The sequence below is a fragment of the Mustelus asterias genome, chromosome 4, assembly GCF_964213995.1.
Source record: "Mustelus asterias chromosome 4, sMusAst1.hap1.1, whole genome shotgun sequence".
Lineage (NCBI taxonomy): Eukaryota > Metazoa > Chordata > Chondrichthyes > Carcharhiniformes > Triakidae > Mustelus > Mustelus asterias.
The window spans coordinates 76,736,577-76,757,770 of NC_135804.1; the positions used below are offsets into that span (position 1 = coordinate 76,736,577).

Sequence of the window (21,194 nt, forward strand, 5' to 3'; positions counted from 1 at the left end):
TGCATTACCTCCCACTCCAGAGAAGGAACACTCCCAACAGAGGGAAGCTCCACCGAAGAACACTTTCATCCACCTATCCACGGAGAAAAACACCCCCACTCATCCCACGTGGAGAAACATTCCAACTGAGGAGGAAGGTTCATACTGGAGGGGAGTTTATGAAAGAAGTGCTACACTGTCAGGCTTTTGCGTGATATGTTGAGACAAAGCTTCATCTCGCCAATCTGATAAAAGGTCCTATGGCACATTTTGAAGAAGATCATTGAATCTCTCATTTATGTCCTGGAACAGTATTCGTATCTCACTGCACATAAAGCATGCATATGTCAACACATAATACAGATCACAGAATCCTTACAGTGCAGAAGGAGGCCATTTGGCCCATTGAGTCTGCACTCTTCAACAAGACCATCTTACCCAGGCCCACCCCCCCTCATCCCTGTATCCCCACATATTTACCCCGCTAATCCCTCTACACTTCTCGGGATACTAAGCGGCACCCCCTAGCCATGCTGGGACACAAAGGGGCAATTTAGCATGGCTATTTCACCCAACTTGCACATCTGTGGAAGGAAACCGGAGCACCCGGAGGAAACCATCAATGATAAGGACATTTAACACTTTGTTCTTTGCACGATGTTTTGGCATGGGAATTGGCTGTCAACAATTACATTTCAAAAGTATTCCTTTGACTTTGAAGTGCTTTGGTAAGTGTTGGGGCCATGTAGGGGGATTTCAAGTCTGTCCTTATCAGGCTGTTACAAACCATTTTCGAACCCCCACTCCCTCTTCAAATAGGAAGGATACGGACACTGACGGCCTCAGCATCTGTGCTCAGCAGCCTCTTTACTTCCTTTTCCACATCTGGAGACTCAATGTACTAGGAAAAAGAACAGGATCATGAGGTTTCCCTTTTGTACTTTGACTCCTAGAATATCAATTTTTTGATTTCATTCATGCCCAAGCATTCAATATGAAACTACTACAGTGCCTGACTCTCACCAAACATTATGTTCACAGTAAAGCTCCCCCCAACCTGCTGTTTAAAGTTTTATTTTATTTTATTAGTGTCACATGTAAGGCGTACATTAACACTGCAGTGAAGTTACTGTGAAAACCCCCTAGTCGCCATGTTCCAGCAACTGTTCGGGTACACTGAGGGAGAATTTAGCATGGCCAATGCACCTAACCAGCACGTCTTTGGACTGTGGGAGGAAACTGGAGCACCAGGGAAAACCCACGCAGGCAAGAGGAGAACGTGCACACTCCACACAGACAGTGACCCAAGCCAGGAATCGAACCTGGGTCCCTGGCGCAATGCTAACCACTGTGCCACCCACCGTGTTGTGTTAGATACAGAGTAAAGCTCCCTCTATACTGTCCCCGTCAACACACCCAGGACAGGTACAGCACGGGGTTAGATATCGAGTGAAGCACCCTCTACACCGTCCACATCAAACACTCCCAGGACAGGTACATCGTAAGTTAGAAATACAATGTTGATAGATCACTCTGAAATCCTCACCTTCTTCTTCGCAGTTTTCCTAAATCGCCTTTTACGGACATTCTTCAAGGGACACGTGACTGAAATTCAAGGAAAGAAGCAACAAATATCAATAAAGGTGAAACACAGACTGGATATATTTGATTAACCCAAAATAATTACTAAATGCATGCACTGGGTTCCATTCTGCGGCAGCCTCTGTGCATTGTACAGGGCAGGCTCAATTAGACTAATACTGGAATGGGCAGCTTGTCTAATGAGGAAAGGCTATACAGGTAAGGCTTGTATCACTGGTATTTAGGTGGGTAAGAGATGGGCAAGAGCTACTTGATTGAAAAATACAAGATCCTGAGGGGTTTTGACAGGGTGGATATGAAGAGGATGTTTCCTCTTGTGGGAGAATCTAAAACTGTTTTAAAATAACAGATTGCCTATTTAAGACAGACAGAGATGAGGAAATGTTCTCTGAGAGTTGAGAAACTTTGAAATTCTCTTCCTCAAAAGGTGATTGAGACAGAATCTTTGAATGAATACATTGAAGACAGAGCTAGATATATGCGAGAGAGTGAAACGTAAATAGGGGGGGGGGGGCAGGAATGTGAATTTGAGATTAAAATTAGATCGGCCATGATCTTATTGAATGGTAGAGAAGGTTCGATGGGCCAAGTGGTCTCCTGCTTCTAATGTTTCTGTTGTTACACAGTCTGTGATAAATACAAGACCTACTGCTGTGATTCCACAGGAATTTCTTCTCCTTGTCCTTGTCCTTCTTTTTGTTTTTGGGATCAATTGGCATGGGTTCCTCCTGTGGAGGGTACAGCTCCCCATCAGTGGTACACACCAACATCTAGAGCAAGGGAGGAACAACAAGTAATGCAGTTGAATCGACTGTCCCAATATATAGGCCACTTTTGGACCACCCGTGGCCTGTTAACCCTCATCCCCGCCACCTCACCCTGCCCTCAGCCCCAGCTGTCGCCTCACCCCATCCTCTGCCCCGCCACCCCAACCTGCCCAAGGCTACAGCCGTCACTTTGCCCTGCCTTCAGCCATGCTGCCTCACTCTGCCCTTCGACCTGCCCTCAGCTCTGCCCTGCCACCTCAACCCCTTGGCCCCTCTGACTTGCCCTGCCCTCGGTACCGCTGCCCTCCCCACCCTCAGCCCCACCCTGCCACCTCAATCTGCTCTCGGCCCTGGCTCGCTGCCTTGACCAGCACTCATCATCGCTCCCATCTTCGTTTAGCACCGTCAACCTCATTTCTTGGCGATGCAGTTTGCCCCATCTCCTCTCACCATTCTCAGCCCTGCTTCCCCGCACTGCTCTCCCCCTTGCTTCCTCGGGCCCTTGCCTCAATTTCATGAAATCCACCTCTTCACAAACCTTATTCCCAATTCAACAAATGGCTACAGCACAGGAGGTGGCCATTCAGCCCATCATGTCTCTACAAGCTCTTCAATAAAGCAATTCCTGTAACCCTGCACATCCTTTCATTTTAGATAATCCAATTCACTCTTGAATATTTTGATTGCTTGTCTTCACCACACTGAGTCAGTGCATTCACTCGCTGTCTGAATCTGCCTCCACCACACTTAGACAGTGCATTCCAACCTTGCGCTACGTGAATCTGTCTCCACCAGACTTTGTGCATTCCAGATGCCAACCACTCGCTGTGTGAATCTGTCTCCACCACACTCACAGACAGCACACTCCACATCCTGACCATTCGCTGTGTGAAACAGTTTTCCTTCATATCATCCTTTCTTCTTTTGCCAATTACCATAAATCTGTGCTCTCTGGTTCACGATCCTTCCACCAATGGGAACAGTTTCTCCCTATCTACTCGGTCCCGACCCCTCATGGTTTTGAATACCTCCATCAAACCCTCCTCGCACCTCTTTTTCAAGGGAAAGAATCCCAGCTTCAATTTATCTTCATAACTGAAGTTCCTCATATCCGGAACCATTCTCGTGAATCTTTCCTGTACTCTCTCTAATGCCTTCACATCCTTTCTAAAGTGCAACACCCAGATGTAGACTCAATACTCCAGCTGAGGTCAAATCAGTGTTCCTTACAAGTTTAACAAATTTTCTTCCTTTAGTACTCTGTGCCCCTATTAATAAAGGATACGGTCTGCTTCACTAACTGCGCACTCACCTTTCCTACCACCTTCGATTACTTCTTCTCACCATATCCTCAATATAACACAACAAATGATAAATAATCCCATCAACTGAAGAAGCAACTAATCTCTTGTCTTTTAGATACTGGGCTCCTCCTTGTTCATTGCTGCCACTTGTGATTTGAATTCAACATCTGTAACTTTGTTTTATATTTCTACAAATAATGGGATGACCACACCTGACACAGATCAGCAGTTTTATAGAATGTCTTTTTATCAATGGTCTTGAGAGATTCGATGATACATGGCAGATCAACTAACTTGGCAGCCAAGGGCTGCTTGTCCACTCGCACAATGCCGTGCCGACCATCCGCTGTGAGAATAGAAGTAGAAACTCAGTCAGTTCATCGTGTGCCACTCTGTTACCGCATTTGCATTTCCTCTCCTCTAGCTATCTACTCTTCCTGAAGTTCCACCACTTCCGACAGTTCCATAAAGTGCGAGCCAAGGTGCATAAATGGATCCTAAAGTGGCATTTGAGGTTAACATAAAAGGTTATTAGAAAGGGATTTGTTTGCTACAAGCTAGGTGTTGAGACAAAGACTAGGACAAAGACTAGGTAAGGATTTGGAAAGGGATATAAAAGAATGTGGGGAAAGGACCAGGTTGAATCTCGGGATCCTCTTTTCCCAGACAGTAGTCAATGCCTGGAACAAATTGCCAGTTTGTGTGCTAAGTGCTGATTTGTTGTAAATCTTGAATAAGCGGTGCCTCGAAAAAGCAGCCAGCATAATCAAGGACCCCATACATTCTGGATACCCCAGACTCTCTTCCACCTTCTTCTGTCAGGAAAAAGATACAAAAGTCTGAGTCACATACCAACTGACTCAAGTTCAGCTTCTTCCCTGCTGTCATCAGATTTTTGAATGGACCTACCTCGTATTAAGTTGATCTTTCTCTACACCCTAGCTATGACTGTAACACTACATTCTGCACCCTCTCCTTCTATGGTGTGCTTTGTCTGTATAGCACAAGAAACAATACTTTTCACTGTATACTTATACATGTGACAATAATAAATCAAATCAATTCCTGGCTGTGGTGAAGATCATGCCTTTTAAAAGGAAGGTGGAACATTTGGTAATTTAACATGGAGGATGTGGTAACCTGGATTCAATGGGGCTCAGAAAGGAATTTCCGAGTTTTATGTCCCAAATTAAATTTTTATCTGCTTTATCCTTTCTCACAGAGACTCTGATGGCTGCTGGTGGTGAGATGTGAAATGACAATGCTTCAAGCATCACTGTAGTATGGAGCAGGCTTGACGGAGCAGCTGGCCTTCTTGTGTTCAGGATTTAGACTTCCCAGCCCAGCTGAAGAGCTAGCACACACAGGCACAGAGGGTTGAGCCACTTCCACCTGTGTGGAGATTCTATGATGCTATAAACACCCAGGATGCTGGGGCAGAGATTTAATTTGGATGAAACAGTGAATGTATGATTAAGTTGCATGCTGAGAACTTCACTAGAAAGTGGTAGGGGATATGGTCTGGACACCCCGAACTCTGCTCCAAGCTCAGCAGAACCTCTGGTTACGCACTTATCCAGGGTTTCAGCCAATCAGGAAACTGGTGGGGAAATTCTAGGTGCTAGTTTCTTCATGTGGTAAAATAGCTTATCAAGGAGGGAATGAAATCAAATGTCAGAGATTTTTAAGAGGGTAATGAATATATTTTTGACAGGTATTGCTGAAAAAAAAGAAAATTTAATTTTGTCAAAACATTTCATTTTGCACTAATCATGACAATTCACAAGGTAGCAATGTAAAGGGAACAACAATTTATACTGTATAAGGAGAGACTGCTGATTGATTGGCAAATGAACCAGTGAATGGCTGTCACTTTGTTTATCTGAAACAGGTGTAAAAGCACCTGTTCTTTGTCATTCCACAGGACAGTGTCTTGACCAGAGTCAAGCTGCCCAGTTTAAATTTCAAACCATGCATGGCAGTTAACTGTCAGTCACCATCAACTGGTGAATTCCTCTCTCTACTCAGAATCTACTTGCCAACCGACCGTGCACTCTTTTCATGCAGTTTAAATTGTTGTCTCCTTTACATTTGGTATTCTTGCAATTGTCCTGATGGTTGGAAGATGAAAAGCTTCAACAAACAAAGTCTCTTTTCTAGCAATTCTCAAGTTCTGTACTACCAATGGCTATTTTGACAGGTAGTTATTGAACAGTCTGAGCTGTTAAGTGAGGGCTTTAATCTGTTGTGGCACAGCTAATCGGGAAAGTCCTGGGTTACAAAACCACATTGTACCGATTTAGCCAATCTGAACCAGGGAGCTACAATTGTTAAAGGAACAATGCAGCCTTAGTCAGAATTTCCATCCAGAACTGAAGCCCCATTGGAACTACATGAACACCAGGTCATGCTTGACTGTGAAACCCTTTGTGGTTTAATAGCATATTGACAATAAATGTCCAGGGCTCACATAGGAAGGAAGTACCAGCACACAGCCAACAACATGAAAAGAGCTACTGATAACATCAGAGGGGGCCAAGCTAGAAGAAAAGCCCCTTTGCGAGATTGACAAAACTGGCTTTAAACAGAACAACACAGAAGGAAAATTATGGTGAGTCATTAAGAACACATTTGGCTGAAGCACTCACGATGCAACTCGATGGTTAGTCGGTCCCGAAGGTTGACATTTCCAGACTGCACAGCTCTCCGCACAGTAGCTGCATGTTCCTGTTGAGAAAAAACACTGACTGAAAAATATACCAGACATTATGTACACCCTGATCCAGCCAGCCAAAAGGCACTTCCACACAACTCCCACATTAGTCAGACTAGCAACAAACATAAGAGTAATTGGAATTGGAGACAACCTATTAGCTGGGATAGAGAATTGATTCAGAGTAGGAAACAGAGAGATGGGTAAATGGGCATAGATTCAAATTATAAAGATATGATTGGTGGTATCCTCAGCAATGTGTACTGGGGCCTCAGCTTTTCATTCTCTTTATAACAACTTACTTGAATGAAAAAAATAGAAAGTCACATATCCTAGTCTGCTAAGCTGGGAAGATCAATTAGTAACGAAGATGCAAGCAGCAAGTTGCATAGCAACGTTGATGAACTGAGTGGACAAAACTCTGGCAGATGGAGTTTATTGTGGGGAAGTTCAAAGTCATCCACTTTGACTTAGAAAAAATAGATCAAAGTATTTTCTACATAGCGAGATACCACAAACTGTGGAGGAACAGAGAGATTAAGGGACTCAAATACAGAAATCATTAAAAATTAATATAAAAACTGTTTGAAAATGTGAATGGAATGCTGGCCTTCATCTCAAGGAGCCTGGAATACACATGGTTAGAAGAGATGCTTCAGTTTTACAGAGCTCTGATTAGATTAGTATTGCATCCAGTTCAGGTAAGCTTGCAGTTTCGAGAATGAAATGATGAGGACTGGTTACAAAGACTAGACTTTTATTCTCTTGAATATAAAAGATTAAGGGATGGTCTAATTAAGACAAAGGAGTTCATAAGATATGTAGAAATAGACTTCTGTTTTGTTGGAGAACAGGAGACTTATTAAAATTAGAGTTAGGCTGTTCAGAGGTAATGTCAAGAAGCACTTTTTCACACTGGAAATTAATTATTTTCTGTAACCATCAACCAGTTTTCTTATTTTCTCAGATGTGGGTGATGTTTCTATCTTTTATAGCAAAGTGCATCATCTCCTATTTATCTATGTTAAGCAAGTTGATTTGCCATTTAACTGCCCAGTCTGCAAGGTTTCTTATACCTTCTTGTACTATGTTGTATTCTGATTGTTAGTTTAGTATCACCTAAAAAAAAAGAATGAATCTGTTTCCAAGTTCAAGTCAATAACATAAAATAGGAATAATTTTGGTTCCAGCGCTGATCACTGACTCAGAATCATAGAGATATACAGCACGGAAATAGGCCCTTCAGCCCAACTCATCCATGCCGACCAGGATTCCTAAAATGAATTAGTCCCATTTGCCTGTGCTTGGCCCATATCCCTCTAAACCGTTCCTACCCATGTATCTGTCCAAATGTCTTTTAAATGTTGGAATTGTACCCGCCTCTACCACCTTCGTTGACAGCTCTTTCCATATATGCACCACTCTCTGTGTGAAGAAGTACCCCTCAGATTCCTTTTAAATCTTTCCCCTCTCATCTTAAACCCATGCCCTGGGGAAAAGACCCTGGCTATTCACCTTATCTATGGCGCTTATGATTTTATAAACTTCAACAAGGTCACCCCTCATCCTCCTATGCTCCAAAGGAAAATGTCCCAGACTGTCCAGCCTCTCCTTATAATTCAAACCTTCCAGTCCCAGTAACATCCTTGTAAACCTTTTTCGCACCCTTTCCAGTTTAATAACATCCTTCCTATAGAAGGTGACCAAATTGTACGCAGTACTCCAAATGTGGCCTTACCAATGTCTTGTACAGTTTATTTTTATTCATTCGTGGGACATGAGTGTCGTTCACTGACCAGCATTTATTGCCCGTCCTTAGTTGCCCTTGAGAAGATGGTGGTGAGCTGCCTTTGTGAATCGCTACAGTCCATGTTCTGTGAGTTGACCCACAATGCCGTTAGGGAGGCAATTCCAGGATTTTGACCCAGCAACTGCAAAGGAACGGCGATATACTTCCAAGTCAGGATGGTGAGTGGCTTGGAGGGGAACTTGCAGGTGGTGGTGTTCCCATTTATCTGCTGCCTTTGTCCTTCTAAATGGAAGTGGTCGTGGGTTTGGAACGTGCTGTCTAAGGATCATAGAAATCATAGAAACCCTACAGTGCAGAAGGAGGCCATTCGCCCCATCGAGTCTGCACCGACAACAATCCCACCCAGGCCCTACCCCAACCCCCACATATTTACCCGCTAATCCCTCTAACCTACGCATCTCAGGACTCTAAGGGGCAATTTTTTTAACCTGGCCAATCAACCTAACCCGCACATCTTTGGACTGTGGGAGGAAACCGAAGCACCCGGAGGAAGCCCACGCAGACACGAGGAGAATGTGCAAACTCCACACAGACAGTGACCCGAGCCGGGAATTGAACCCGGGACCCTGGAGCTGTGAAGCAGCAGTGCTAACCACTGTGCTACCGTGCCGCCCTTTGGTGAATTGCTGCAGTGCATTTTGTAGATAGTACACACTGCTGCTACTGAGTGTCGGTGGTGGAGGGATCGAATGTTTGTAGATGTGGTGCCAATCAAGCGGGCTGCTTTGTCCTGGATGGTGTCAAGTTTCTTGAGTGTTGTTGGAGCTGCACGCATCCAGGCAAGTGGGGAGTATTCCATCACACTCCTGACTTGTGCCTTGTAGATGGTGGATAGGCTTTGGGGAGTCAGGAGGTGAGTTACTTGCCGCAGTATTCCTAGCCTCTGACCTGCTCTTGTAGCCACTGTGTTTATGTGGTGAGTCCAGTTGAGTTTCTGGTCAATGGTAACCCTAAGGATGTTGACAGTGGGGGATTCAGTGATGGTTACACTATTGAATGTCATGGGGCAGTGGTTAGAATGTCTCTTATTGGTGATGATCATTGCCTGGCATTTGTGTGGCGCCCAAGCCTGAATATTGTCCAGATCTCGTTGCATTTGAATATGGACTGCTTCAGTATCTGAGTCGCGAATGGCGCTGAATGTCGGCGAACATCCCCACTTCTAACCTTATGATGGAGGGAAGGTCATTGATGAAGCAGCTGAAGATTGTTGGGCCTAGGACACTACCTTGAGGGACTCCTGCAGAGATGTCTGACCCTCTACAACCATTTTCCTATGTACCAGGTTTGACTCCAACCAGCGGACAGTTTGCCCCCGAAACCCATTGATTCCAGTTTCGCTGGGGCTCCTTGATGCCACACTTGGTCTTGATGTCAAGGGCTGTCACTCTCACCATTACAGTTGTAAGATAACCTCTCAATTCCTGTACTCAATGTTCTGACCAATGAAGGCAAGTGTGCCAAATGCCATCTTCACCACCCTATCTACCTGTGACTCCACTTTCAAGTAACTATGTGCCTGCATAGGTATCTCTGTTCAAAAACACTCCCCAGGGCCCTACCATTAATTGTATAAGTCCTGTTCTGGTTTCTCTTACCAAAATGCAGCACCTCGCACGTATCTGAATTAAACTCCATCTGCCATACCTCGGCCCACTGGCCCAGTTGATTAAGATCCCGTTGTAGTCTTAGATAACCTTTTTCACTGTCCACTACACCACCATCAGCAAACTTACTGAGCATGCCTCCTATATTCTCATCCAAATCGTTTATATAAATGGCAAACAGCAATGGACCCAACACCAATTCCTGCGGCAAACTGCTAGTCATGATGTGGAGATGCCGGCGTTGGACTGGAGTGAGCACAGTAAGAAGTCTCACAACACCAGGTTAAAGTCCAACAGGTTTATTTGGCAGCGCTAGCTTTCGGAGCCTCCTTCTTCAGGTGAGTGAGGACTTGTGTTCACAAACAGGGCATATAAAGACACAAACTCAATTTACAAGATAATGGTTGGAATGCGAGTCTTTACAGGTAATCAAGTCTTAAAGGTACAGACAATGTGAGTGAAGAGAGGGCTAAGCACAGATTAAAGAGATGTGTATTGTCTCCAGCTAGGACAGTTAGTGAGATTTTGCAAGCCCAGGCAAGTCGTGGGGATTACAGATAGTGTGACATGAACCCAAGATCCCGGTTGAGGCCGTCCTCATGTGTGCGTCCTCATGTGTATCCAGCCTTCAGGAGAACAGTGACCACGACATCACACAACTCTGCAACAGCAACCTCTGCAAGACGTGCCAGATCATCGACATGGATGCCATCATCTCACGTGAGAACACCATCCACCAGGTACACGGTACATACTCTTGGGACTCGGCCAACGTTGTCTACCTGATACGCTGCAGGAAAGGATGTCCCGAGGCATGGTACATTGGGGAGACCATGCAGATGCTACGACAACGAATGAATGAACACCGCTCAACAATCAGGCAGGAGTGTTCCCTTCCAGTCGGGGAGCACTTCAGCAGTCACGGGCATTCAGCCTCTGATCTTCGGGTAAGTGTTCTCCAAGGCGGCCTTCACGACACCCGACAATGCAGAATCGCTGAGCAGAAACTGATAGCCAAGTTCCGCACACATGAGGATGGCCTCAACCGGGATCTTGGGTTCATGTCACACTATCTGTAACCTCCACGACTTGCCTGGGCTTGCAAAATCTCACGAACTGGCCTGGCTGGAGACAATACACATCTCTTTAACCTGTGCTTGGCCCTCTCGCCACTCACATTGTCTGTACCTTTAAGACTTGATTACCTGTAAAGACTTGCATTCCAACCATTATCTTGTAAATTGAGTTTGTGTCTTCATATGCCCTGTTTGTGAACACAAGACCTCACTCACCTGAAGGAGGAGCTTGAGGCTCAGAAAGTTAGTGCTGCCAAATAAACCTGTTGGACTTTAACCTGGTGTTGTGAGACTTCTTACTGTGCAAACTGCTAGTCACAGGCCTCCATTCTCCACCACCACCCTCTGTCTCCTACCAGCAAGCCAATTTTGTATCCAATAGGCTAGTTCTCCCTGAATCCCATGTGATGTAACCTTACTGACCAGTTTACCATGAAGTACCTTGTCAAAGGCCTTGTTAAAGTCCATGTGGACAACGTCTACCGCATTGCCCTCCAATAACTTACCCACCACTGACATTAGGCTCACCGGTTTGTAGTACTCTGGCTTTTACCTGCTGCCTTTCTTAAATGACGGCACGACATTTGCCTCCCTCCAGTCTTCCGGCACCTCACCCGTAGCTGTCGATGACACAAGTATCTGTCTGTGCTAGTGGCCCCGCATTGCTTCCCACACTGTTCAGGGATACATCTGATCAGGTCCCAGGGGCTTATTTATCTTTATGCTTTTTAAGACTTTCCAGCACCTTTTCTTCTGTAATGTGGATGCTTTTTGAGACATCACTATTTACTCCCCCAAGTTCCCTAGCTTCCCTGTCTTTCTCCATGGTAAATACTGACAAAAAATATTTGTTTAGGATCTCACCCATCTCCTGTGGCTCCACACATAGACAATCTCATTGATCCTTAAGGGGCCTTATTCTCTCTCTAGTTACTCTTTTGCCCTTAATATACTTGTAGAATCTCTTCAGATTCTCCTTTATCTTCTCTACCAAAGGTTTTTCATGTCCCCTTTTTGCCCTCTTGATTTCCTTTTTCCTACACCCCCTACATTCCTCAAGGAATTCACTTGACCTCAGCTGCCTATATCTGATGTATGCTTCCTTCTTTTTATTGACTGGAGCCTCAATATCTCTAATCATCCAATGATCCCTCCTCCTGCCAGTGTCAAATGTGATCCTTGTGGGACTTTTCCAGAAAATTTTCTAACCATTAGCCTATTTTCCCCCTGACTCCCCACACGTTAACCTTTGTAATGAGTCTACCTTGTGGTACCTTATTGAAGGCTGTGGGAAAAAAAGAGACTTTGTTTTTTATACAGTGTGATGTGATCTGATGTGCTGCTTGAAATCGTTAGCAATTTTCAGCAGGGGATTAGATAAATAGAGGTAAATTCCATTTTTACGAAATGGGTCGGGACCGAGTTCATTCCATATAAAAAGGAATTTCCTTAAAACTGGCATTGTGTACTTCACCCTTAGAATTATAGTAAAATATACAATGATATTAATAATATTGGAAAATAGAACATGTAGGCTTGTGTTTGTCCTTCATTAACAAATATGTAGCCTACTGCAAATGACTGCATAATCACAATAATAGATTCACAATAATGAATATGTTGATTATTGAACAGGGAGGTGTGTTTTCAAGTGATTTTATGTGTTTAAGGGGAATGGCCAGTGCCACAGCATGCGTAACCGTCAGTTTATAACCCAATCACTTTCGTTCTGTAAAACCGGCATTTCTGGTAAAATTGTACGAGTAAAAACTGGATTTATCTGTAATGCAAAAGGAAAATATTTGCAAGACTCTGGGGAAAGAGCTGGGGAAGTGGGATTTAATTGGACAGCTCTTCTGAAGAAACAGCACAGGCACAATGGACTAAATGATCTTCTTGTGAGTGGGCAAATCTTACCATTGCAGAATTTTCTGTTTCAGATCCCCAGAGCCTGCAATTATTATTTTGAATTTTCTGCTCAGACTAATTAAAGATTGTTTGAAATCTGAATTTTCTCTCCCAGTCTTGTTGACACGAAAACCTGAACCGTGTTTACTGAAGAAAATGTGAAACTCTTACCGATGGCAGCCTCAGAATGTACTGACTCTCTAACTCATGAGGTGCATCCTCTTTGCTCTTCGAACCCTGTTTCTGTCCTTTTGCTGCAACATGAAATAGCAATGGAGCTAGATTAACCAAAACTCACTGTCAATGGAATGAGAGAGAGAAAAAAGCCAAGTGATTTACAATACTGGTCTACAATAAACACCAAACCTTGCTGGAGTGTATACATGTACTGTACCACGGAGAAGCATGTAAACGGACAACTCTGCCTTGTTATAGCATAGTTTGCAACCTCAGGGCATTCCAAGGTGCTTCACCGCCAATGAATTACATTTGAAATGTTGTCACATCTGAAATGTAAATGTGCAGTCAATTTGAGCACAGCAAGCCCCCAAGATAATGACCAGTTTTAGCAATGATAGTTGAGGAATGAATGTTGGCCAGAACACCCAGAATTCCCCTATATTTCACCCAATAGTTCCACAGTTTGGAAAGAATTCCCAGAGAGGGTGCGAGGGGCCAGCAATATAGCTTCAGGAATTCTGAGATAGATTTGAAACCAGGAATTAACGCCCAATCTTTAGCTACTAACATTTCAGCAGGACCTCTCCTAATTAATTCACTGCCTCCAAAAAATCAAACTGTATAACTAAAGTGAAGTTCTGAAGTAGGACTAGCCAGTAGGGATGATGTGTCTAGACAGCAGAACCCACCCAGAGGTAAGTTTAACTTCCAACAAGTGGTGTTAATTTAATGGGATGTTAAAACATTAAAAACCTGCATTCCAACCCCAATCCATCCACGTCCAGTTTTAACATAGAGTCATAGAGGTTTACAGCATGGAAACAGGCCCTTTGTCCCAACTTGTCCATGCCGTTCTTTTTTTTTAAACCCCTAAGCTAATCCCAATTGCCCGCATTTGGTCCATATCCCTCTATACCCATTGTACCCATGTAACTATCTAAATGCTTTTTAAAAGACAAAATTGTACCCACCTCTACTACTACCTCTGGCAGCTTGTTCCAGACACTCACCACCCTCTGTGTGAAAAAATTGCCCCTATGGACACTTTTGTATCTCTCCCCTCTCATCTTAAACCTATGCCCTCTAGTTCTAGACTCCCCTACCTTTGGGAAAAGATATTGACTATCTACCTTGTCTATATCCCTCATTATTTTATAGACCTCTATAAGGTCACCCCTCAGCCTCCTATGCTCCAGAGAAAAAAGTCCCAGTCTATTCAGCCTCTCCTTATAACTCAAACCATCAAGTCCCGGTAGCATCCTAGTAAATCTTTTCTGCACTCTTTCTAGTTTAATAATATCCTTTCTATTATAGGGTGACCAGAAACTGCACACAGTATTCCAAGTGTGGCCTTACCAATGTCTTGTACAACTTCAACAAGACGTCCCAACTCCTGTATTCAACAGAGGTGGTATGGGGGGTGGCTACCAAACCCATTCCCAAGAGGCTAGATTGGCAATTTATAATGTGGCTACATGACACTTATTTAATGACCATTTTAAGCTTAACCCTGGTTAAATTTTCTGAGACTCAGGAAACCCAATGGCTAACAGGAAATGAGGACTGCTACTTTCAAGTATAAAGTGTCTTCCATTTTTTTGCTGGATTCAGTATACCCACTTCAGCAACTGCCCGTAACTGGACACCATGCCGCCACCACCGCCTACTCCTCACTGACTTCCAATTTCCCCCAAACTCTTCCAGGGTAACTCCAACTTCCCCTAATCTCCAGACCCTGATCTTGCCCTTGGCCACCACTCATTCACCCCACCCCCAGCTTTTCTGATCCTTTCTCTCCTCTCTTCACTTGAGTGGCACAAGCTCACCTGTCTGACTGCTATTTAGCCACTCTGCCTGGCTCGCTGCAGTCTGCAAACAGTTCAAAATGTTAACTGGATACTGCATTAAATTTAACAGAACCTGTGAGAAGCCCATTCTGCTAAATTTTGACTTCAAGCCAAAGCCCATCCCCATGACTCCGCGACCTCCAAGTTAATATCGGGCCCAATCTAACCGGACAGCAGCAACCATAGTGTCATGTACATAAAACAGAAAAGTGATCATAAACTGTTCTAATCAAACCTTACTTTCTGCTTAGTTAAAAATGGACTTTGCGTGACCAAGAAAAGAACTGCTACAGGTCAAAGATTTGCAGGTTGGGTACAGTTCTGGAAACCTCTGACATCACAGGACACAACCCAACCCGTATCCTTGTGTAATCTCACATCTACCATTGTGTCGGCCAATTACAATCAGTGAAACAAGGGAGCAGCGAGCAGTCTGTGCCCCAGCCTGAACGTATAACAGAAAGCCATCCCAGAGGGTGATCACTAGTTACACATGCCTCTCAGTTTATACATAAACATTGACTATACTCTTTTGCCTGTGAAATCGAGCCAATTGCTAATCCAGGACAGTGAACATGAGGTACCAGACAAAGATTTTCTTGACATCTGAAAGGACAACATCTAACATATTACCCTCATCTATTAACCTCTTCAAACAAAAACTCAGGCAAGTTTGTAAGACATGACCTTTCTTGGAAGCCATGCTGAGGAGTGCTGCTCGGGCTGCAGTAGAGTGTGACAGTTGGTGTCTCACTGTGGGAGTGCTGCTTTTTTTTTTTAACTGGTCGGTGCAACATCGTGGGCCGAAGGGCCTGTTCTGCGCTGTAATGTTCTATGTTCTATGTTCTATGAGAACTTCAGATGAATGCTTCCCTTTGCTAATGGTCACAAAGAGCACCTTTTAGGATTCCTGGCACCATCTTTCCAATGGTAGACATCAGGTTGATGGGTCAGAATTTTCCTGATTTAATCTCTTTGGAAAATTGGAACCATATAAACTCAGCTCCAATCTAAGGGATTCAACTAAGTCACTGACAATAAAAAAGACTTGTATTTCCATACGCATGTCACAACCATAGGATATCTCAAAGCACTTTGCAGCCAATGATGTGCTTTTGAAGTGTAGCTACTGTTGTGATGTACAAAACATGGCAGCCAATTTATTCACAGCAAGCTCCAACCACAGCGATGTGTTAATGACCAGATAATCTGTTCTTCTGATATTTATTGAAGGTAAAGATTGGTCCAGACTCTGACAATAAGTCTCCTGCTCTGCTTTGAAGTAATGCCATGGGATCTTTTACATCCATCTGAGAGTGGTTGGGGCTCCGTTTGATGTCTCATCAGAAAGACCAGTACTGCACCAGAGAGTCAGGCTTGATTTTTGTGCTTAAATGCTCAAGTCGGACTTAAACCCTGTGACTTTGAGGAGAGAATGCTACCAACTGAGCCACAACACAGGCAATAGGCTCCAACCAAAAATGCCCAGAAATCAGGAAGAGCAAATGCTGAAAACAGGCAGCAGTTCAATCAGCTACTGTGGAGAGCAGACAGACAAACTGCATCTTCTCAGCATTTACAGTTGCTTTCTGTCCCGTACCACCGCCCATTTCTCCTGGTGCCAGACCAGCATTAGAATCATAGAATGCTTACAGCACAAGAGATCATTCGGCCCATTGAGTGTGTCCAATCCTTGCAAGAGCCAGTTCCATACCCAGACTTTCCCCCATTGCCCTGCAACTCTTTCTTTTCTTATTATCCAATTCCTGTCTGAAAGTCACAAGTCAATCTGTCTGCACCACCTCAGGCTGTGCATTCCACAACCTTGTATTCTGGGCACCACATTTTAGGAAGGATGTGAAGGATCTGGAGAAGGTGCAGAAACGATTTACGAGAATAGTTTCAGAGTTTATTGGATAATGAATTGATGAAGCTGGGGCTGTTCTCGGAGAAGAGGTTAAGAGAAAATGTAGTAGAAATGTGCAAAATTGGGGAGGGTGTGGACACAGTAGATAGAAAAGGTTCCCATTGGCTGAAGATTCAAGAAAGAGAGGAAATTCCGCCAGCCTGTCCCCTTTTAAAGTCTATCATTATCCTTCACATGGTTCACAATACTCTCATTTATAAATATATTTAATGTTAATATTGATCAAAAAAGCAGTGGTCCTAATACTGATTCCTAGGGCAGTGGTTTTCAACCAATGTGCCTGTGCAAGCGTGCTGCGGCCTGTTGCAGGAATGCTAGAGGCCATGGCTGTGGGGGCAGTCCAGGTCCAGTGGTCTGCACAACTGCTCGAGATGGTTCCCACACTTAGAAAAGGCGAGAATGTCACAGCTTACCCAGTTCCAACGGAAAGTAAAGGGCATTGACTCTTTCAATATTTAACCAAAAATAAGTGGGCACTAGTATTCTAATTTGAGTCAGGATTATTTTGAGTGCAGAAGGAAACCATTCGAGTTTGCACCAACTCTCTGACTCAGTGTTTTACCCAGGCCCTCTCCCCATAACCCCACATATTTATCATGGCTAATCCATCTAACTTACACATCTTGGGTGTGGTAATATAAACAGGGCCTAGTTTTAAGGTTGATAAAATTGAATATCCTAAATTAAAGAATTGGACATATTAAAATCAAACACAGTCAAACCTCGGGCAGGCCAATTGTACAAATACACAAATATGTCTGGGCCTGACCCATCAACCACCCATCAAAGGTCGTTACACTCTACTGATACTTAGCAGGAGATCATTGCACCTCATTGAAATGCACCGGCCTATTGTTAGAAGCCCAGGTCGGGCCAGACTTTCTGTCACCGAGAGTTCCTGCAGTTATCTTATCTGATAACAGGTTACATGTAAGCAACAGCATGGAGTTGGATACTTGGGGGCAGACCCTGGTGTCCTGTCGGGCAGACATCAAGAAACCCACTGGGTATTGGAACCCCCTCCTGGGACCTCATTGGCCAGAAGCCAGAGAAGTTTCTGGAAAGGCAGGCAGGCAGGGGGAGAAAGGAACACATTTTCAGAAACAGGAGCGAAGACTCGACGAGGGAGGCGGCCTTGACCATTCGGAAGACTGACCCGAGAAGGAAAGAAGAAGCTGCCATCGAGACTCACCTTTGTGACGACGGACCAGAGGGACTCAGAGAATCGAGTCTGTAGTTTTACCAAGCCATCTTTACAGGTAGTATACTTGAATCTGGGGTATCCTCTTGTTTTATGCGGGTAATTTAAGGGTTAATAGTGTTATTATAAATAAACTTGTTGAACCTTTACTTGTGTTTGTCCTTTGTCCATCTTGCAAATAAGGACACCGGGGTAAAACCTTGTAGTAAGCAAACTGGTCGAAAGTATCTGAGAATTAACAGGTACAACATTGGCACCCCAGACGGTCCTTCGATAAGAAGTGATACGTTGTTCCGAAGTCGAACCTTCAACCCGGTATTCTCCAACACTCCGTCTGAGCCCGAATTAAGAGGGCAGCTGCCCCACGTGACCGTCAGTCTTAAGTGAGTGAAGGACTAATACAGATTCAACCAGTAAATTGGGCCATAAACCCGGTGTCTGTAACACAAGGTGGACAAACTGTGTAGTTAGAACTAGAACAGTCTAGGGAATTTGGGTAAAATCTACGGGAGGAAATTTAGTGAAAACCGGACCTCTACCCCGATCCCTTACCTATACTCAAGTGACGAATCCTAAAGGGAAATAATTATGGCCAGTCATGCTGAATGGGAGCAAGTTCTCCATTTATATTTGAACCACAGCACGGTAGCACAGTGGTTAGCACTGCTGCTTCACAGCTCTAGGGACCTGGGGTTCGATTCCTGGCTTGGGTCACTGTCTGTGGAGTTTGCACATTCTCCTCGTGTCTGCGTGGGTTTCCTCCGGGTGCTCCGGTTTCCTCTCACTGTCCAAAGATGTGCGGGTTAGGTTGATTGGCCATGCTAAAAATTGCCCCTAGTGTCCTGAAATGCGTAGGTTAGAGCGATTAGTGGGTAAATATGTAGGGATATGGGGGTACGGCCTGGGTGGGTTTGTGGTCGGTGCAGACTCGATGGGCCGAATGGCCTCTTTCTGTACTGTAGGGTTTCTATGATATCTATGATAAGTGGCCCAAATGGGTACAGTGGGGTGATGCCCCGAAACCGGATCTGGGATCCGAGGGAGAGAATTGTTGGAGTCATGCCCATAAGGAAATGGGTAAAAGGGCTCCCAAGCTTAGGAAGGCGATTGCGATTGCTAGTTGTCTAGAACAGCTCCTTGGTACAGAAGCGGAGATTATCCGGGTTAAACGGGACAGAGAGGCCCAGGTAACCCAACTAAAGCAGGACTTAATGAGTGCTACCGCGCACATACAACAATTGGAAGCGGAGGTAGACACATGAGAGGAAAGGAACCAAATCAATATGATACACATGAGCCAATTCCAGGCTCAATGTGATAAAGCCTACCAAAAGGCACAGTGTGCTGTCCGTGAGAGAGAGGCTGTGCTGCAACAGGTAGAGGAAGTTAAACGTAAATGCAGTGACCTACAGGCTGCAGTAAAAGTTTTGCACCAAGCAGGAAAAGCAAATACAGCCTGCGCAACAGACCACTCCAAATGCCTGTGTGAGATTGCAGATTTAAAATCACAACTAGCCATAAAAAGGGGTGTAAGGTGTGCATACACGACCGAAACAGGGGATAGTGACCCAGGGGTAGAGTGGGGGGATTTAGAAGAGGATGCCTGCCATTATGCAACAGCTAGCGTCACTGCCGACTGGGGACCCCCACTTCCGTTCCCGGTGATGGAACCTATGGCACCACCTAATCTGACCACCATCCTAGAAAACGTAGTCTCAGCTCCTAGTCCAATTCCCATTCCAATAAATCCAGTCACTAATCCGGTTCCTGTACCAATGAATCCGGTCACCACCCAACGACAGGACGGACAGAACCACAATCTGACTTATGTAACTCCATACACCATGACATAGCTAAGGCGATTGGAGTATTCAAACCCTCCGGGGATCCACATGCTCTCTTTGACCAGGTCACCCAATATCGTGTTTTAAACGGCCTAGACGAGGCAGAAGAGGTTAAACTTATTTTGCTATGTTTAAGTCCTGCCATCCGTTCTGCCCTACCACAACCCCAGAACGTGGCCGGAGGAACCCTACCAGAAATGAAGGCGGCCGTTCTGGCCGCCATAGGCTACAATAGGGGTGACCCGGTACAAGGCTTAAACAACTGCCAACAAAAGAGAGGGGAGCACCTGACAGCCTATGCTGGCCGACTATGGAACCAATCTGTTGCGGTTTTCGACCAATTAAATAGAGTCCAATTAAATGCACACCACCGGTCCACATGGATCCGGACCCCGATAGTACATGCCACCAAGGGGAGTCGGAAAGCCTGTGAGAATTTTGATCCCGTTGATAATACACACACAGAAGCCTGGGCCATCCGCAAAATGACTTGTGTGTGGGAACGGGAAGTCAGATAAACAGACACCCCCAAGCTCAAAAACACGGATTGATGAACCCAATCCACACAGACCCAGCCCCTGTTTGGCGTAACGGAAGGGGGAGATGGAAACAGGGGACTGGGAAACTCAGGGCACCCACCCCCATATACCCGTGCCAATCATCGATACAGAAAACCACAGCCCCGCGCAGAATCCCGATATATTCCCAACCCCAGGTACAGGGAACAAGACAAAGCCACTTCCAGATATCTACCCCCACAAGCGCAGTGTTACAACTGTGGCCAGATCGGCCATTTTGCCAGGGAATGTAGAGCCCCGCCGACCCCACGACCACCCCAACGATTACAGAGGAGAACCCCGACCTATGTCATTAGAAGGACCTGCCAGACAATGCATCACAACCCCGGTGGATGCCTCCGACACCCCTTTCAGCCTCTACCCCCAATTAGACTCCGACTGGAAGCATGACTGTGTCAGACCTCCCCAACTTGGGTTTGCAACACTGAATGGGATAGTGTAGGGAGACCCCTTGTAAAAGGCAAAATAGGAGGCCGCCCCATCGAGTTCCTATGGGACACAGGGGGATCCCGTACCACTCTTAACAGATCCCGTGACCTCAGCTGTACTTGGCCTACCAGGAAAACAATAATGTTAAGTGGCTTTACGGGACATTTACAGGAAGGCTTAGAAACAGACCCATTAGAACTCCGACTGGGTAATATGTCATCACCCAGCTATCTTGGTTAAACTCCACCCAGAGGCAGAGCACATTCTAGGTTCCGATCTGATGAGGAAATGCAACCTATCGTTTGACCCCACTAATTGTTGCATTTGGCAAATGCCAACCACCTGTCAATCCCCAGTCAAGGTGGCCACCGGCAGATACGTAGACCGAATCTCTACTTTTGGAGAATTGTGGATCAGGCCCA

General features: G+C 45.0%; 1 protein-coding gene across 1 annotated transcript in view; it reads right to left on the minus strand.

Annotated features, from left to right (window-relative positions):
- taf7 (TAF7 RNA polymerase II, TATA box binding protein (TBP)-associated factor) overlaps window positions 1–21,194 on the minus strand; it is a 53,379-nt gene that overhangs the window by 18,617 nt on the left and 13,568 nt on the right. Inside the window, exons 3-8 of the mRNA XM_078211208.1 lie at window positions 12,938–13,020; window positions 6,301–6,379; window positions 3,865–3,998; window positions 2,231–2,351; window positions 1,526–1,584; window positions 808–880 (exon numbers count right to left, since the gene is read on the minus strand). Of these exons, the coding sequence (XP_078067334.1) occupies window positions 808–880; window positions 1,526–1,584; window positions 2,231–2,351; window positions 3,865–3,998; window positions 6,301–6,379; window positions 12,938–13,020 (549 nt within the window). The remainder of the gene's footprint in view (window positions 1–807; window positions 881–1,525; window positions 1,585–2,230; window positions 2,352–3,864; window positions 3,999–6,300; window positions 6,380–12,937; window positions 13,021–21,194) is intronic.